Raw genomic sequence first — 13,135 nt, forward strand, 5'->3', positions numbered from 1 at the left:
ATGATAAAAAAAAAGAAGCATTTTGTTTACGTTCAACTTTTTTCAATTTTCACTCTTACGTTTTTCCGTTTTACAACGTACATAATTGTTTTAATTTTTTCGATGTTTCGAGTTATGTTGCGATACCAATATACCGTTATTCATTCCGTGACGTTTCACAGACTTCAATGAATGTGGCGGACCCGCCGCTTATCGTCTGTACGAAAGTGACCGAAATTCTTATGTTTTAGTCCACGCAATTCACCGGCAAGGTATAATGGACTTGGTATACTCAATATTTCGGAAACAAGCTTGGAAAACGCAATTCCAAAATGAACAAATGGAGGAAGATATGTGTTTCAAATGTCTGGCCAAAATCTCTGCCAATAATATCGTTGCCTGGGTAACCACATTTGATCTAGACGACCATGTTAACATAAACTGGGGTTCGCATGTTTACATAGCCGATCTCAACGTGCCGTGGAAGTACCATAAGATTACATCAAATAATTGTACTGTAACGACTCTAGAATGGGATATGTATGGATATTCACTGTTAATCGGGGACAAAAATGGAGCCGTATCAATATGGACTTGCAGTACCGACCACAACCTTACCAACTGGGTACAGGTTGGTTCAAAAGATTTTCGAGGGGAACCTATTATAGCCGGCACGTTTTTCCATTTGGGAAAAAAATTGATGCTTGTCAATGAAAAAGCAGATAATATCAACTATTTTGAAAAATTTAACTATGTCAGGTTTACACCATCTTTACGGACATGGGGTGGCACAGGATTGCCTGGATGTTTAGTTGTGTCTGCTACAGGTATGATTGCTGCTCTGTTAACTAATGATAGCGGGGAGCCCATGATTTCAGCTACAAACAGTTTGGCTGTTGCCAGGTATCGTATATCTGTTGTTGACATCAGTTATCGACAGAATGGAAATTTTTTGATTGTCACATCTGATGGACGCCCACGATCGCCAATACATTGTTATGAAGTATCAATAAAGCTTGTTAATGAAAAAAGTTGCACAATAGTATCACAGTGGCTGCCTAGCTTTTTCTTAACATTTAATGAAACAGTGGATAGAGTTATTTCACATGTGAAATTTTTACTTCGAGAAGGTTCCGAATCCCTTGTAATTGGAAGTAATAGCAGTAATGGATGTATTATAGAAACATGGGAATTAGTTAAAAAAACTAATCCAATTAATAAAGTGTTTAAAAAAGTCATAACTGAAGACCATCCAACCGTGTGTTGGATTAAAAAAAGCTCATTTACTGTTGGAGCTCAATTAACTGCATTGGCTACACCCAAAATGTCTATATCTTATAATCAATCTTCTTGCAGTCAATATGTAGTGGCTGCATTTAGTAATCATCAAGTATGTTGTTTATCCAGAGAACTAACTCAACAATGTTTGTTTGAATTAAGCAGCTACTGCGAAGATAACATTGGAAAAATAGGCTTACAGCATAGTAGCAATATTCAGTTTTCAGACTTGGACATTTCTTACCTAGGAAATGTGTTTGTTGTATGTGACAACATGGGCAATTTATATTTATTTCAACTACTTTCTGTGGCAGAACTGAATGGGCCACTAACTGTTGCCTATGCTACATTACAACTTGAATATTGCTTGGTGACTGGCCTGGATTGGTGGGACTTAGCCATATCATTAAGACCTAACATGTTAGAGGCCGTGTGCAATCGCTTTAGTGAGAATTTCCAAAAACAATCTCAGGTACTTCAACAAAAAGAATACACCACCTATTTGAGTATTCGTTCTTTTCTATACAAAATGATGCCGGGAGCACAAGGAAAGCGTTCTGACCTTATGCATTTAATGACGCTTCATTCCATATGTAATGCATTCAAAAATGTTTTACGAGTTAGTGACATCATGGTTGATCGGGATCCAGCCGAGAATATATCAAATGCACTTAAAGAACCTATTGTGGACATAGACAAAATTTTACCAAGCTTGGGTGGTAAGGATTTTACTGTAGAACCTAGCACTCTTCAGTCACTCCATCAACTTATTCAATGGGTAGCACAGCTTGCTTTAAATGTAGTTTCCAGAATACCTGAACCACGGGACAATGTTGGATACAACTTATTAAATGATTTGTATGCCATAAATTCAATAAGAGAGCTATTACTTATGATTCGTATATGGGGTCTGATGAGGCCTAATTGTTTACCAGTCTTCATTAAAAATATTGATAATTTAGACGTTTTGTCAGTTACATTCCGTTTACTTTCCCGATTTGTTCAACTAGGTGGTGAACATGATGAAATGTTGTTTGATGAATGCTATACACTTCAAAGCCAGGTCAATATAACTCCACTTTCATCAGTTGCAGCAGGAATTCATGAAGTTGCATCTCCTGCTCTTTACTACCAACATTTACCATTGAAGTTGGTGTTTGGACAAGAACCAGATTGTTTGAGATATAATACATCTTCCATAGATACAATAACAAATGGGAAACAACATTCAGACTACATGAAAGATTACGATGTTATTAGGAATGTATACATTGGTAAATGTCCACTAACTGTAAAGCAATGTAATAGATGTGAAGGTAAAATGCAGTTGGTAGGAAATTCGAGAACAGCAGCAATTAGAGTGTGGGAAAATAGGTGGGCAAGAAATTGCCGATGTGGTGGTAGGTGGAGGACAGTCAAGGTAGGTGGGCAGTAGCCAGTAAGTTTAATAATAGACAGTTACATTATTACTAAAACTATTATTATAAAACCTGAAATTCAGTATATTTAATGATAAACTTCAATTTTAAACAATTTTAGGCGATTATGACTCCATTGTAATGTGTTTATAGTTTGATGTTCATCAACTCAAACTGTTGAATGGCTAATTAAGTAATCATTATTTATATGCTTTGTGTCCATGAAAAGTCGTTTAATAATTATAATAATTTAAATGATTATCATTTTATCAATTAGATAAATCTGTTTTATATAAAATGTATTATTTAATTATATTTTGTTAAATTTTCTATTATACCGTGTACTTGATAATAAGTAATAAATCAAACTGTATTCTTATACTTAACAGATAATATCACCAAGGTCAAGAAGTTTTTTTATACAAACCACTAGTATAAAATAATCTTCCAGATTATATTTTGATCTCTGAAATGTTAGTTAAATATAATTAATTTTAGAATAGTTCAATGATGTATTTACTATTATAATATCTTATGATAATTAATTTATCGTTCATACTAAAATATATGATAACTTGATATAATAAATGAAAGTTTCTTATGTTTAATATTGTTATCTTGAACACACTTACACGGTTAAGTATATTCTAATTTATAAACAAATCAACAGTACTGTACATAGTCGCTGGAAAATAATTATTCATACTAAATTTATTGTAAGTACGCATTTATATGTTTAACTGTCTTTTTTTTTTGTTATGTATTTTTGTTTGTAAATTATTTGAAAAAAAAATCATTGTTTGTTTATTTTATTTAAACAACTATTTAATAAATGTAATATACATTACAATGTTTCTATCAATTTTTGGGTACTTCATTTTTAGACTTATTATTTAAGTCATTAGTAGTTTCAGTTTTTGAAGTTTGTCCTGAGTAGTCTGTAGCCAAATATGTCATTAAATCTGTCAGTCCTTCAAATTCTGTACGTGAATTGTGAACAGTAGGAGTAAGCCTTGGAAGAAATGAACCTATTTTCAATCTAAACTCGTGCATCTATAACATTAAAATACAATGATTTTTTAGTATGGTATGGTGGTGTTAAAACAGACTTTTAAATTCACGGATACATGCTTTATTACTGATAGTTTGGGCTATTTTTCTTATCGGTAAATTTACAAGTATCCATGGATCTTAAGCCATTACACTAATAACTAGATTTATTAAAAAGCTATTATTTAATTATTACATTTATCACTTTTATAATGTGAATTACTGATTAACAACACGAAATTCAAAGATTATACCATCATTATGAAAATGAGTCATTTTTACCAGATTTATTATACATAATTACATAACTAATACTGAGATAGATAAAATAATAAAATTGTTGAAGTATATAAATCTATTTAATAATAAAAGGCAGTGTTTGTATGTATGCATTATGTATGTATGCGTGCATATATGTGTAAAAGTGATCCACAGCCAAGTATAACTCACTCATGGTACTGAAATTAGTGAAATTTATACTTCCAAACAAAAGGATGTGGCCTCAAACCAAATTTTTATTTTAAAGATAGGCTCACGGGGATTTTTTGGCTAGCGAAATATCAAATATTTTTTGTTTATATATAGTTGCCACTGACTTGCTATGGCCTATAGGTTTCAGAAAATTAAATAGATATTATAATTGGATAACATTTTAGATCTGTATCATTAATTATATAAACAGTATATTTAATCAATGCCTATATTTTTTATTTGGTCAAAATAACACAAATAACTTAAAAATCTGTACAATTTAATTTACCAGAGTAGGTAAAGGGATAAATCATGGACAATTTTTAATTTGTCACAGCCAATGTCAAGCAGCAACAGCTAGTTTAAAATATAGAAAAGTATTGAATTTACATTTGATCTTTGAAAATATACAATATGAATGAGTAGAATTTATTTTTGTGTTTTTTGTAAGTTTAAAGTGCATCATGTTGTACATTCATTGTTGATTGAGTAAGGAATTCACTCAATAACTGTGATACAAATCCAAACTTACAGATGTTAAAACAATATCTGTAATGGGGTGACAGGTCCTAGCTGCTATAAGTTTGCTAAACCTTGAAATAGACAATAGTTATGGTTAAGTGGTACCTCATGTAAGTTTGGTATATAGTACATTGGACATAAGTGTTTTTTTAGAGTTTGACGCCATTGCTAAAAAATATTTTCTAATCTGTTATAACAAAAAATGTTTGTACTTTAGATACTATATAAATGTTTTAAGTACTTGACATAAGTAGGTATTAAGTTTAAAACTAGCTAACCAGTAACTACTACAAACAGAAATAATGTTTACAAAATAAAATGTTAACTAGGTCACTACTAAATACATTTACTCTGTATTTAACTTAAATCCAGAATAGATTTTAGATGTATTAGTTTATTTAACTCATTAAATTTAATATTTTTATTTTTGTTTTTAATTTATAACAACTTCCAATTTACAGAGGAGTTTAAAAAAAAATTGTACAGAAGCAAGTTAAAAATCGTCCGTCTAAAAGTTGACAGGCTTCTAAGAATAGCTCACTGTGCTGAACCCTGAGCACGTTAATGTAAATATGTATGGAATTTCAAAGTTATCGAGAAGTATCATAATTATGGATAACATATATTTATTTATACATTTTTTTTTTTTATTATTACATTTTTATTGTTTTAACATCATCTTTGTTTTTACAATTTTTTCTGCTTTATATATTAATTTTGTACTTTTAATCAAGTGTCTTGCTATCTATACTTTATTTTGGAGTAGCATACAGTTAAGATGAGCCTTTAAGCAATCACACAAAATATGTATTATTTAAATATTATTAAGTTTATAATATTATTATAAATATCATAAACTATAGTTTATGGCCATAGGTGTGCCCAGGCACCCTCCAGTCATTCATTTGAAGCACCACCAATTATTAAATAAAGACCTCAATGAATTGGTTAATTTTCAATATTTTTTTGTTATTGCTATTCTGTATGTAAATACAGTGGAACTTTAGTGTCTCAACGTTTCTGTTTATTAACTTTTTTATCATTCCCAATCATTCATTCACATGTTTTAAATTACCTCTATAAATCGAAGTTTGGATATATACATATTTTATACATATTACATTGGTACTTAGAGGCTTTGAAATACTGAGGTTTCACTGTAATTGTTTTACATGAAGTATTTTATTTTTGAAGCTTTAATTAAAATAGGTTCTACAAATATAAAACCGAATATCAAAAGTATACAGCTAATGACAAGGCAGCGTTAATGAAAGTTACCAATGATTTACCACTGCATGTGTTTAAGTTGTTTACTGAAAATTTAAATAATTTCTTAAAATACGGTATGTCACCAATAAATAAATTGTTTGATTAATTTTTATATTGTTTTCTACACAACTTAACTTATTTATACATATACTTTTTTTTATTTAGATAGTTTTTGATCAATTTTCACGGTATGAATTGTAATACAAAAATTGTCTACCACCTAATGGCTTTCATAATTCTTGTGGGTCTTAACTTATTATGGACACGGTGCTGCCCAACCAAGTCTGGGTTCGCCTATGTTTAGGGTTGATATATTTTTTATCAGATATTTATAAATATTTACAATGTTTTTATATATGTACCTATCGACAATTTTTTTTATCTGAAATCAAACATTGGTAATTCATATTCTTTTTGTGTGTTTCATTGAAGATAGGTACATTAAATTATTAAAAACTGGATGACAAAAGTTCTTAAATGTCTGGACATTTAGTTATGTACAATTTTGGAAAAATTGTATACTTTTATTTTAAAAATATGAAAATAATCTCTGTGCAAACTAGGTTGACTTTCTGTAGATATTGGAAATTGATTGAAAAGAGTTAACTGATGAGCTTACATGATGACACGGAACATACATTAAGTATCTACTTAGTTGTCTTAATTGTATTGTAAAACTATAAGACTGCTACGTTTCTTTTTAGTTTTCATACAATATAAATGATGCAACATTTACTTAATTATAATAGCTGTATTAAAAAAAATACTTGCATCATTAGCACCGGTCATTTTCCAAACACCGTAAAAAAATAGTCCACAGCCGCCAACAGCATAGAATGTTCCCCATTTCAGTGCTCTAATAGCCAGCTGTACACCTGATTCAGTAGCGGGTTGCAAAGGAGCTTGTCCTTTGGAAAACATGGTGGGATCTGTTTTTCTAGCTGATGCTAGAGTTGACGCAAACGCAAATATACCTGCACCAGCCGCAACACACGTTAAAAACGCGGCTGATGCTAAAATTGACATAATATTATGTTCATGGTTGTTTAAATAGATGACATAAGTGTATGAAGTATTAATAATTAGTGTAATTAAATAATAATAATAATACCTATAGTATCACTTGATGTTTTAGCGACCATTGGTAGTTTAGTTGTCTCATTTTCTTCTTTACTTACATCAACCATTAAAAAGTGTATTTACTATTTAATAAGAAAAATGAGTCAAAAATCAAAATGATATAATATAATTAATTAAAAAACCTACAACCAAAAACTCAAAACTATAAATCATTCATAGGACGTTCACTATTTTATTGTATTACCTAAAACCGGCGTTTTTGAACAAGTTCTTATCATGCTACAAAATAATGATAAGAATTTTTTTTTATTTTGAACTTATCAATTTGGTTGTATAAAAAAAACACTTTAGAATCTAAGACTTAGAATGCTTAGATAGATCATGATCTAACTTTAGTCAGTGGCGAAACAAGGGCGGTAGGCGAAACTACTGGTCAGGCCACAGTTAGTCCATTTGCCTGACCTAATACTGACTGGAGAACACAATGACTTAATACAATTTAAAATTTAAACAAAAAACGTATTTTGCAACTAGAATTTTTTTTCATATATTTTATAATTTGGCTTGTCCTAATACAATTTTCTATTTTTGCCTATGGGCTACGAGTATGACTGCGACTAAAATGTTGAGGGGGGCTGCCCCCTCCCCGATATTACACGACAACTAAAAAGTAACCCGTTTGGTACTTATTTACTCAAGTTTCATTTTTCACAATAATTATAATCTGTCAGTATATTATAGTTCAGTGCATAGGTAAGGATACTGTCAAATTACGCGTAATAATCGAACCTACCAATGTGGAATATACTAACATAAATCATTTCCTTGAAAGAGAATACAGCCATACTTCTACTGCTAAGCCCGAGTTGCGCTTATGAGTGGGTATAACATAGTAAATTTATATAAATTGACAATGGATAGGTATAGTTTTATAGTACTACACACTGTTCCAAAGAATTGATTAAATTTATGGTATCTTGCAACTGGTATAATAGTTGTTTATTATACCTACTTCTTAGTTCTTATTATTACAAGTAAGTGATATTATATTATCTCTACGTACAAAGGAAAATTACTTTAGCCGTAATCAACGCAGAGCCAAACCTATTTGAGTTATCGAATTGAAATTTTGGGGATGGATTTATATTATAATGTTAAGTTTCACTAAGAAAGGTTTTTTCAAAATGTTGATTTTAAAGAGGTGAAATCAGCAAAAATAAATTGTATACGTATAAATTATATATCTATATACATATTTTGCAGCATGGCGACCTGTGGGTTTCCTTAGCGACATGCAACCATAACTTTTGAAGGTCTATGTATGTGTTTTATTGGCGTGTAGACATGAATTGTTCCTATAAGTAAAATTCTACAATATATCTATCTACGTATATAAAAATAAATCACTATTTCCTTTAGTCGATTCACAGATATATGATACAAATATACAATTATTGTGAGTCGATTTATCACGCTTATTGCTTATCATTTAAAACAGATCCATCTATCTTCTATGTTCTATCTATGATATAAAACAGTTAATTTATAATTTCATAGTGCTCATTTTATAGTGGAATCAATCGGAAGATTAATGAAAAATTTTGCAGTGAGTTTTTTGATAAGTGTTTGTTCATCGTGGTTAGTTTAAGTAATTACGCTTAAAATGTTAAACAAACTTACAAACTTAAGTCACCCTCGGGCCGCTATGCCATACAATATGTGTCAGTGGCGTGTAACATAGGGTACAAGTGTTGGCGAGTGTTGCTCAGGCAACACCTTAAAAATGGGTAGATGGGTATTGATAGAAGAAAAATAGGACATTGTACCTATAGGTCGGTATAACAGCAGTGTAATGAGGGGTAGGTCACCTAAAATTATTTGAGCAACACGTATTTTTTTATGATAGACGCCACTGATGTGTACATAGGTATACAATTTTCACGTATATTTTAATTAAAAACTAATTTTCCGCTCAATTTTCTTAATTTTTTAGCAGAATTTTGAACTTCTTAAATGTTTTGGTTGCAATAGAAAAAAAAAATTTGCAATGGTTTATCGGGCAGATCAGGTTTGAGAATTCATCAATTTGAATTTTAGTACATTGCCTACCAAGGTGGCTATCGGCGGAGTTATACTTATAGCCACTCATCGGCACGTGCATAATCAAAATAATTAATACAATTTAACAATATATTATTCATATAGAGTGTGTACTTAGCGGGGTCCGCAATCCACCGCAAGTAGATAGCCTACCAGATAATATACTGCTCACATTATCGCAAACGAGTTTCAAATAGAGTTGGCATTTTTAAAGGGCAACGAAGTGCAGGGGATCAGCTAGAAAAGATATAATAAAGATAAAATAGATTTTTGTTCCGACATGACACTACGACAATTAGTTTGTCCGCTAACGATCCTGTAGCACCGGCTGCAACCGCTATATTTATGATTATGACGTAGGAATACTCGCCGAAATTATAAATTACAAACTGACATAACATTTGTATTAAGTTAAGAGTTGTATGGAAAACACCAAATAGCTCAATTATACAAATCGCGTTATCGAAAAATAATAATACTTTTCTTATCGATATGCGATAAACGTGTTAAACTATACAAATTATAATTATAACTACAGAATCATTTTTTTAATAGCAATATGTGTATAGAATCATTCGAATCATTTGTAAATATTTTTATTATTATTTTAATTTTATTTTTCTAAAAGGATTTTTCAAAATTAGACTTCTAAATGGGTAAAAGGAGGTTTTTTATATAGCTATATAACACAAGGGCAACGCCGTGACGGGACAGCTAGTTTATTTATATACTAATGTTATACCTAATAAACTTATAAGGTATTAATGTATTATTATTATTTATTAACACAGTGATACGGAATAAAGTACCTATGTCAGAGTGGCCAGAGAATCAGCATCCAATCCTCTTTTAATTATTAAACCATATACGTATTTTAGAAATGAAAGTAAAGCCATTGGTTATTCGGTTTTATAGTGTTATAAAATACGATACCAATAATAATCAAGCTTCCGGTTTAAGTGTTTGTCAATATTTTAGTTCCATATGATCGACATCAAAATTCTAACCTACACAACTTTACCCCGTGAAATTAGGCAAATACGTATACATAAACGTTAATGATATTGACACTTGTAGGGGCCATAATAAGAATATTATATTTTAGATTTTGAGGGAGAAATGAATGTTTTGATAATTTTTAATTTTAACATCTAAGGATTGAAAATATGATACAAAGTTCCTTATAACTTGTAAAGGAAACGTAAGATATTACGACCTGCTGGAATCAAAAAATAATATTTAGCTTAAAGCTATATTAATTTTTTATGAGCGTAAGTCTCAAAAATACAAAAGCATAATATTTTATTATTATTATTCCAAGTTCAAATTTTGATGAAAAATAACATTTATTCTAAACTTGATCGATTTTAGTTAATTTTTTGTTAATTTTCATTGAAAAACGTTTTGCCATTACTATATGTATTATTATTTTCTATACACAAGGCAATTTTCAAATTGTTGAGACTGATCGTAAGCCACCTATACCACAAACCTATTAGCTATTTACACTGTCATACGGTCATACGGACCATGATATAGTAAAAAATCGGGCGAGGCTGTTTTCGACCAAAAACGTACCCTTCACTTTTCAGCCGATTCACTTTTCGACCAAATTTAAAAAAGACTGATTCCCTTTTCGGTCAAAACAAAAATGTATATAATATATGTAAAAAAAAATAATACATAATAATTATTATGTATAAATCACATTTTTAGGTATGATTTTGTTAAGTTAGTTTCAAACAATTATTTTAAAACACAATGAATCAGAGCTAACAAAAATCAGACAATGACAGAACATAATAATTATATAACCTTATGCCATTTTTTTTTTGTAATTTATAAATTATTTTAAACCATAATAAGAATAGGGTTGTGACATATTAACATAATTAATTTATATTTTAAATAATTTTAAACATTGTATGCAACCTATTCTTTTAATAATTGTCTAGAACATATAGTATATAACATTAATTATATTGTTAATAATAATAATTTTACAACAATTCTATACCTATTAGTTTATTTGTTATATATATATTATACACACTACTATTATACATAATAATATTATTGACAACATTTTTGTACTATTTTAAAATTTTTTTTAAAAAATATTGTACATATTAACATAAAAATAATGTTAATTTATTAATATTCTCATATTTTAAAAATGTTCTATATATTATTTTACAACATTTTATGCAACTTATTAAAAACTACCTAGCAGCAATTATTTTTTTTTTTACATATATTATATAAATTTATGTTTTGGCCGAAAAGGGAATCAGTCTTTTTTAAATTTGGTCGAAAAGTGAATCGGCCAAAAAGTAAAGGGTACGTTTTTGGTCGAAAACGGCGATGCAAAAAGAATCTATATACTAGATACTATATATAATACCATTAATACCACATTAACAATTAACAATAATACTCTGTGGTATACTTATTATTATCATATTATATAAGTAGGTAGACGTACTAGACGTAATTTTGTAGTATGAACTACATATCATTTGCTACCACAGAAACCCCAGTCTCAAAGATGAAAATTGAAGTATTTTTATTAATCAATAAGGTGGTCAAGGACACACACAAAAATAACAATAATAAATTACATTATAGGAAAGTCAATACATTCATTGTCTTGATCAGAATCTAAAACTATAAAATAGAAGTAATGCTAAGTAGCTAGAAGTAAATACTGCCTTAACCAGTTGCTACTATATCTGCTTAGAATAGTTTTTGTTTGCAATAATTTATCATGAAATTCACCTATTATAAACACCACTACAGAGCTACTTTTTCGATTTTCGTATAACATATTCGGGATCAAAATCTACAAGAAACTATTTATACAGGTCTATGTTCAAGGTATACCTAACTGCCTCATCATCATGGCAGTGATCCTTTCTTTTATTTTTAAATATTTACTCAGAAATCGTTTCTTTACGTTTTCAGCCCACTTCAGTAAGCCAATATCCTTCAGTTAATTAACACATATTTTTTTCTTTCAAAATAGTGTAAACAAATTTACAAAGTAAACTTAATTTATACATTTGACCATGGTTCAAGTGTTATAAGAACTCCGAAATAAATAAATATCTTATTAAATTAGGTTTCAAAAGATAATTCTAGAACTTACTGATATTCAACGGTTGACAATTACACAATGTTTGCATATTTACGATACGAATTTCTATTTTAACAATGACGAAGGCAAATAAAATTAATTATTGATTAGTAATACATTTTAAACAGCATAAACATATTTAAAAAATCAAAGATTAATTCAATCATTTAATAAGTTCGATTCAAAAGATTCAAGGGGTACGTAGTATAATAGAGCAAATGAGATCGTAATGGCTTTACCGCATCATATATGATTTCTAGGATAGAGAGTATTTGACATGTTGCATATAACTATAAAATATTCAAGAGGTCACCAAAAATTTGTAATATTATTATGTATAGGAATTTTATAGGAATGTGCTTTACATGATTCATTAGGGCTGAAAATTCCAATATCTAGCATTTTAATTTGCCTCCAGGAGTCAGGATTGGACAAATAAGTTTAATAATTAATAATTCAAAATTCAAAATTCAAATAAAAATAAAATTAAAATTAGTGTGAATAGGTCTCCTGAAAATAATTCCATCCATACTAAAAATATAACAATATCCAAAACACACTATGTCGAAGGTTATTTTTTTAATAAAAAACAAATAAATGCTAAAATGTAAATATGATATAATATTCACATGGCGTATGCGTGCCTATATAATTATTTATAGTTGAGGCTCGACTTTTGAAATAGTTCGTATTATTTCCTTCCAAAATTATCTCATATTATTATATTTATCAACATCATTCAATTAATGAATACAATCATGATACTACTTTTTTTTATTTTTGCCACTAAATATATTTCTATTGTGTATACCAAGGATGAGCATTTCTCATA

At 29.3% G+C, this 13,135-nt stretch overlaps 2 protein-coding genes across 3 annotated transcripts; one reads left to right on the forward strand and one right to left on the reverse strand.

Moving 5' to 3' along the window:
* The first annotated feature begins 2 nt into the window (after nt 1-2).
* On the forward strand, nt 3-2,705 carry LOC111034282 (mediator of RNA polymerase II transcription subunit 16). The gene has a single exon (XM_022315420.1). It carries the CDS (start codon nt 257-259, stop codon nt 2,690-2,692), a length of 2,436 nt encoding a protein of 811 aa, XP_022171112.1. The 5' UTR covers nt 3-256; the 3' UTR covers nt 2,693-2,705.
* A 763-nt stretch (nt 2,706-3,468) lies between these two features.
* Nucleotides 3,469-7,327, reverse strand: LOC111034286 (transmembrane protein 242). Of its 2 annotated transcripts, XM_022315427.1 has the most exons (4): nt 7,254-7,272; nt 7,099-7,189; nt 6,759-7,000; nt 3,469-3,728 (listed from the first exon to the last, which is right to left on the reverse strand). In XM_022315427.1, exons 2-4 carry the CDS (start codon nt 7,172-7,174, stop codon nt 3,534-3,536), a joined length of 513 nt encoding a protein of 170 aa, XP_022171119.1. In that variant the 5' UTR covers nt 7,175-7,189; nt 7,254-7,272; the 3' UTR covers nt 3,469-3,533. The 2 variants fall into 2 exon arrangements, with proteins under 2 accessions (XP_022171119.1, XP_022171118.1); XM_022315426.1 differs by having other exon boundaries at nt 7,099-7,327.
* Between the last annotated feature and the right edge of the window lie 5,808 nt (nt 7,328-13,135).

Source organism: Myzus persicae, unplaced genomic scaffold (genome assembly GCF_001856785.1).
Source record: "Myzus persicae strain clone G006 unplaced genomic scaffold, MPER_G0061.0, whole genome shotgun sequence".
In the NCBI taxonomy this organism is placed as follows: Eukaryota; Metazoa; Arthropoda; class Insecta; order Hemiptera; family Aphididae; genus Myzus; species Myzus persicae.

Excerpts from the sequence above, each read along its gene's own strand:
- LOC111034282 (XM_022315420.1), top strand. The coding sequence starts at position 257 with ATGGACTTGGTATACTCAATATTTCGGAAACAAGCTTGGAAAACGCAA.
- LOC111034286 (XM_022315426.1), bottom strand. The coding sequence starts at position 7,174 with ATGGTTGATGTAAGTAAAGAAGAAAATGAGACAACTAAACTACCAATG. Across the intron at positions 7,001-7,098 it reads AACATCAAGTGATACTATAG|CATCAGCCGCGTTTTTAACG; the intron begins GTATTATTATTA and ends TGTCAATTTTAG. Across the intron at positions 3,729-6,758 it reads AAATGACCGGTGCTAATGAT|ATGCACGAGTTTAGATTGAA; the intron begins GCAAGTATTTTT and ends TTAATGTTATAG.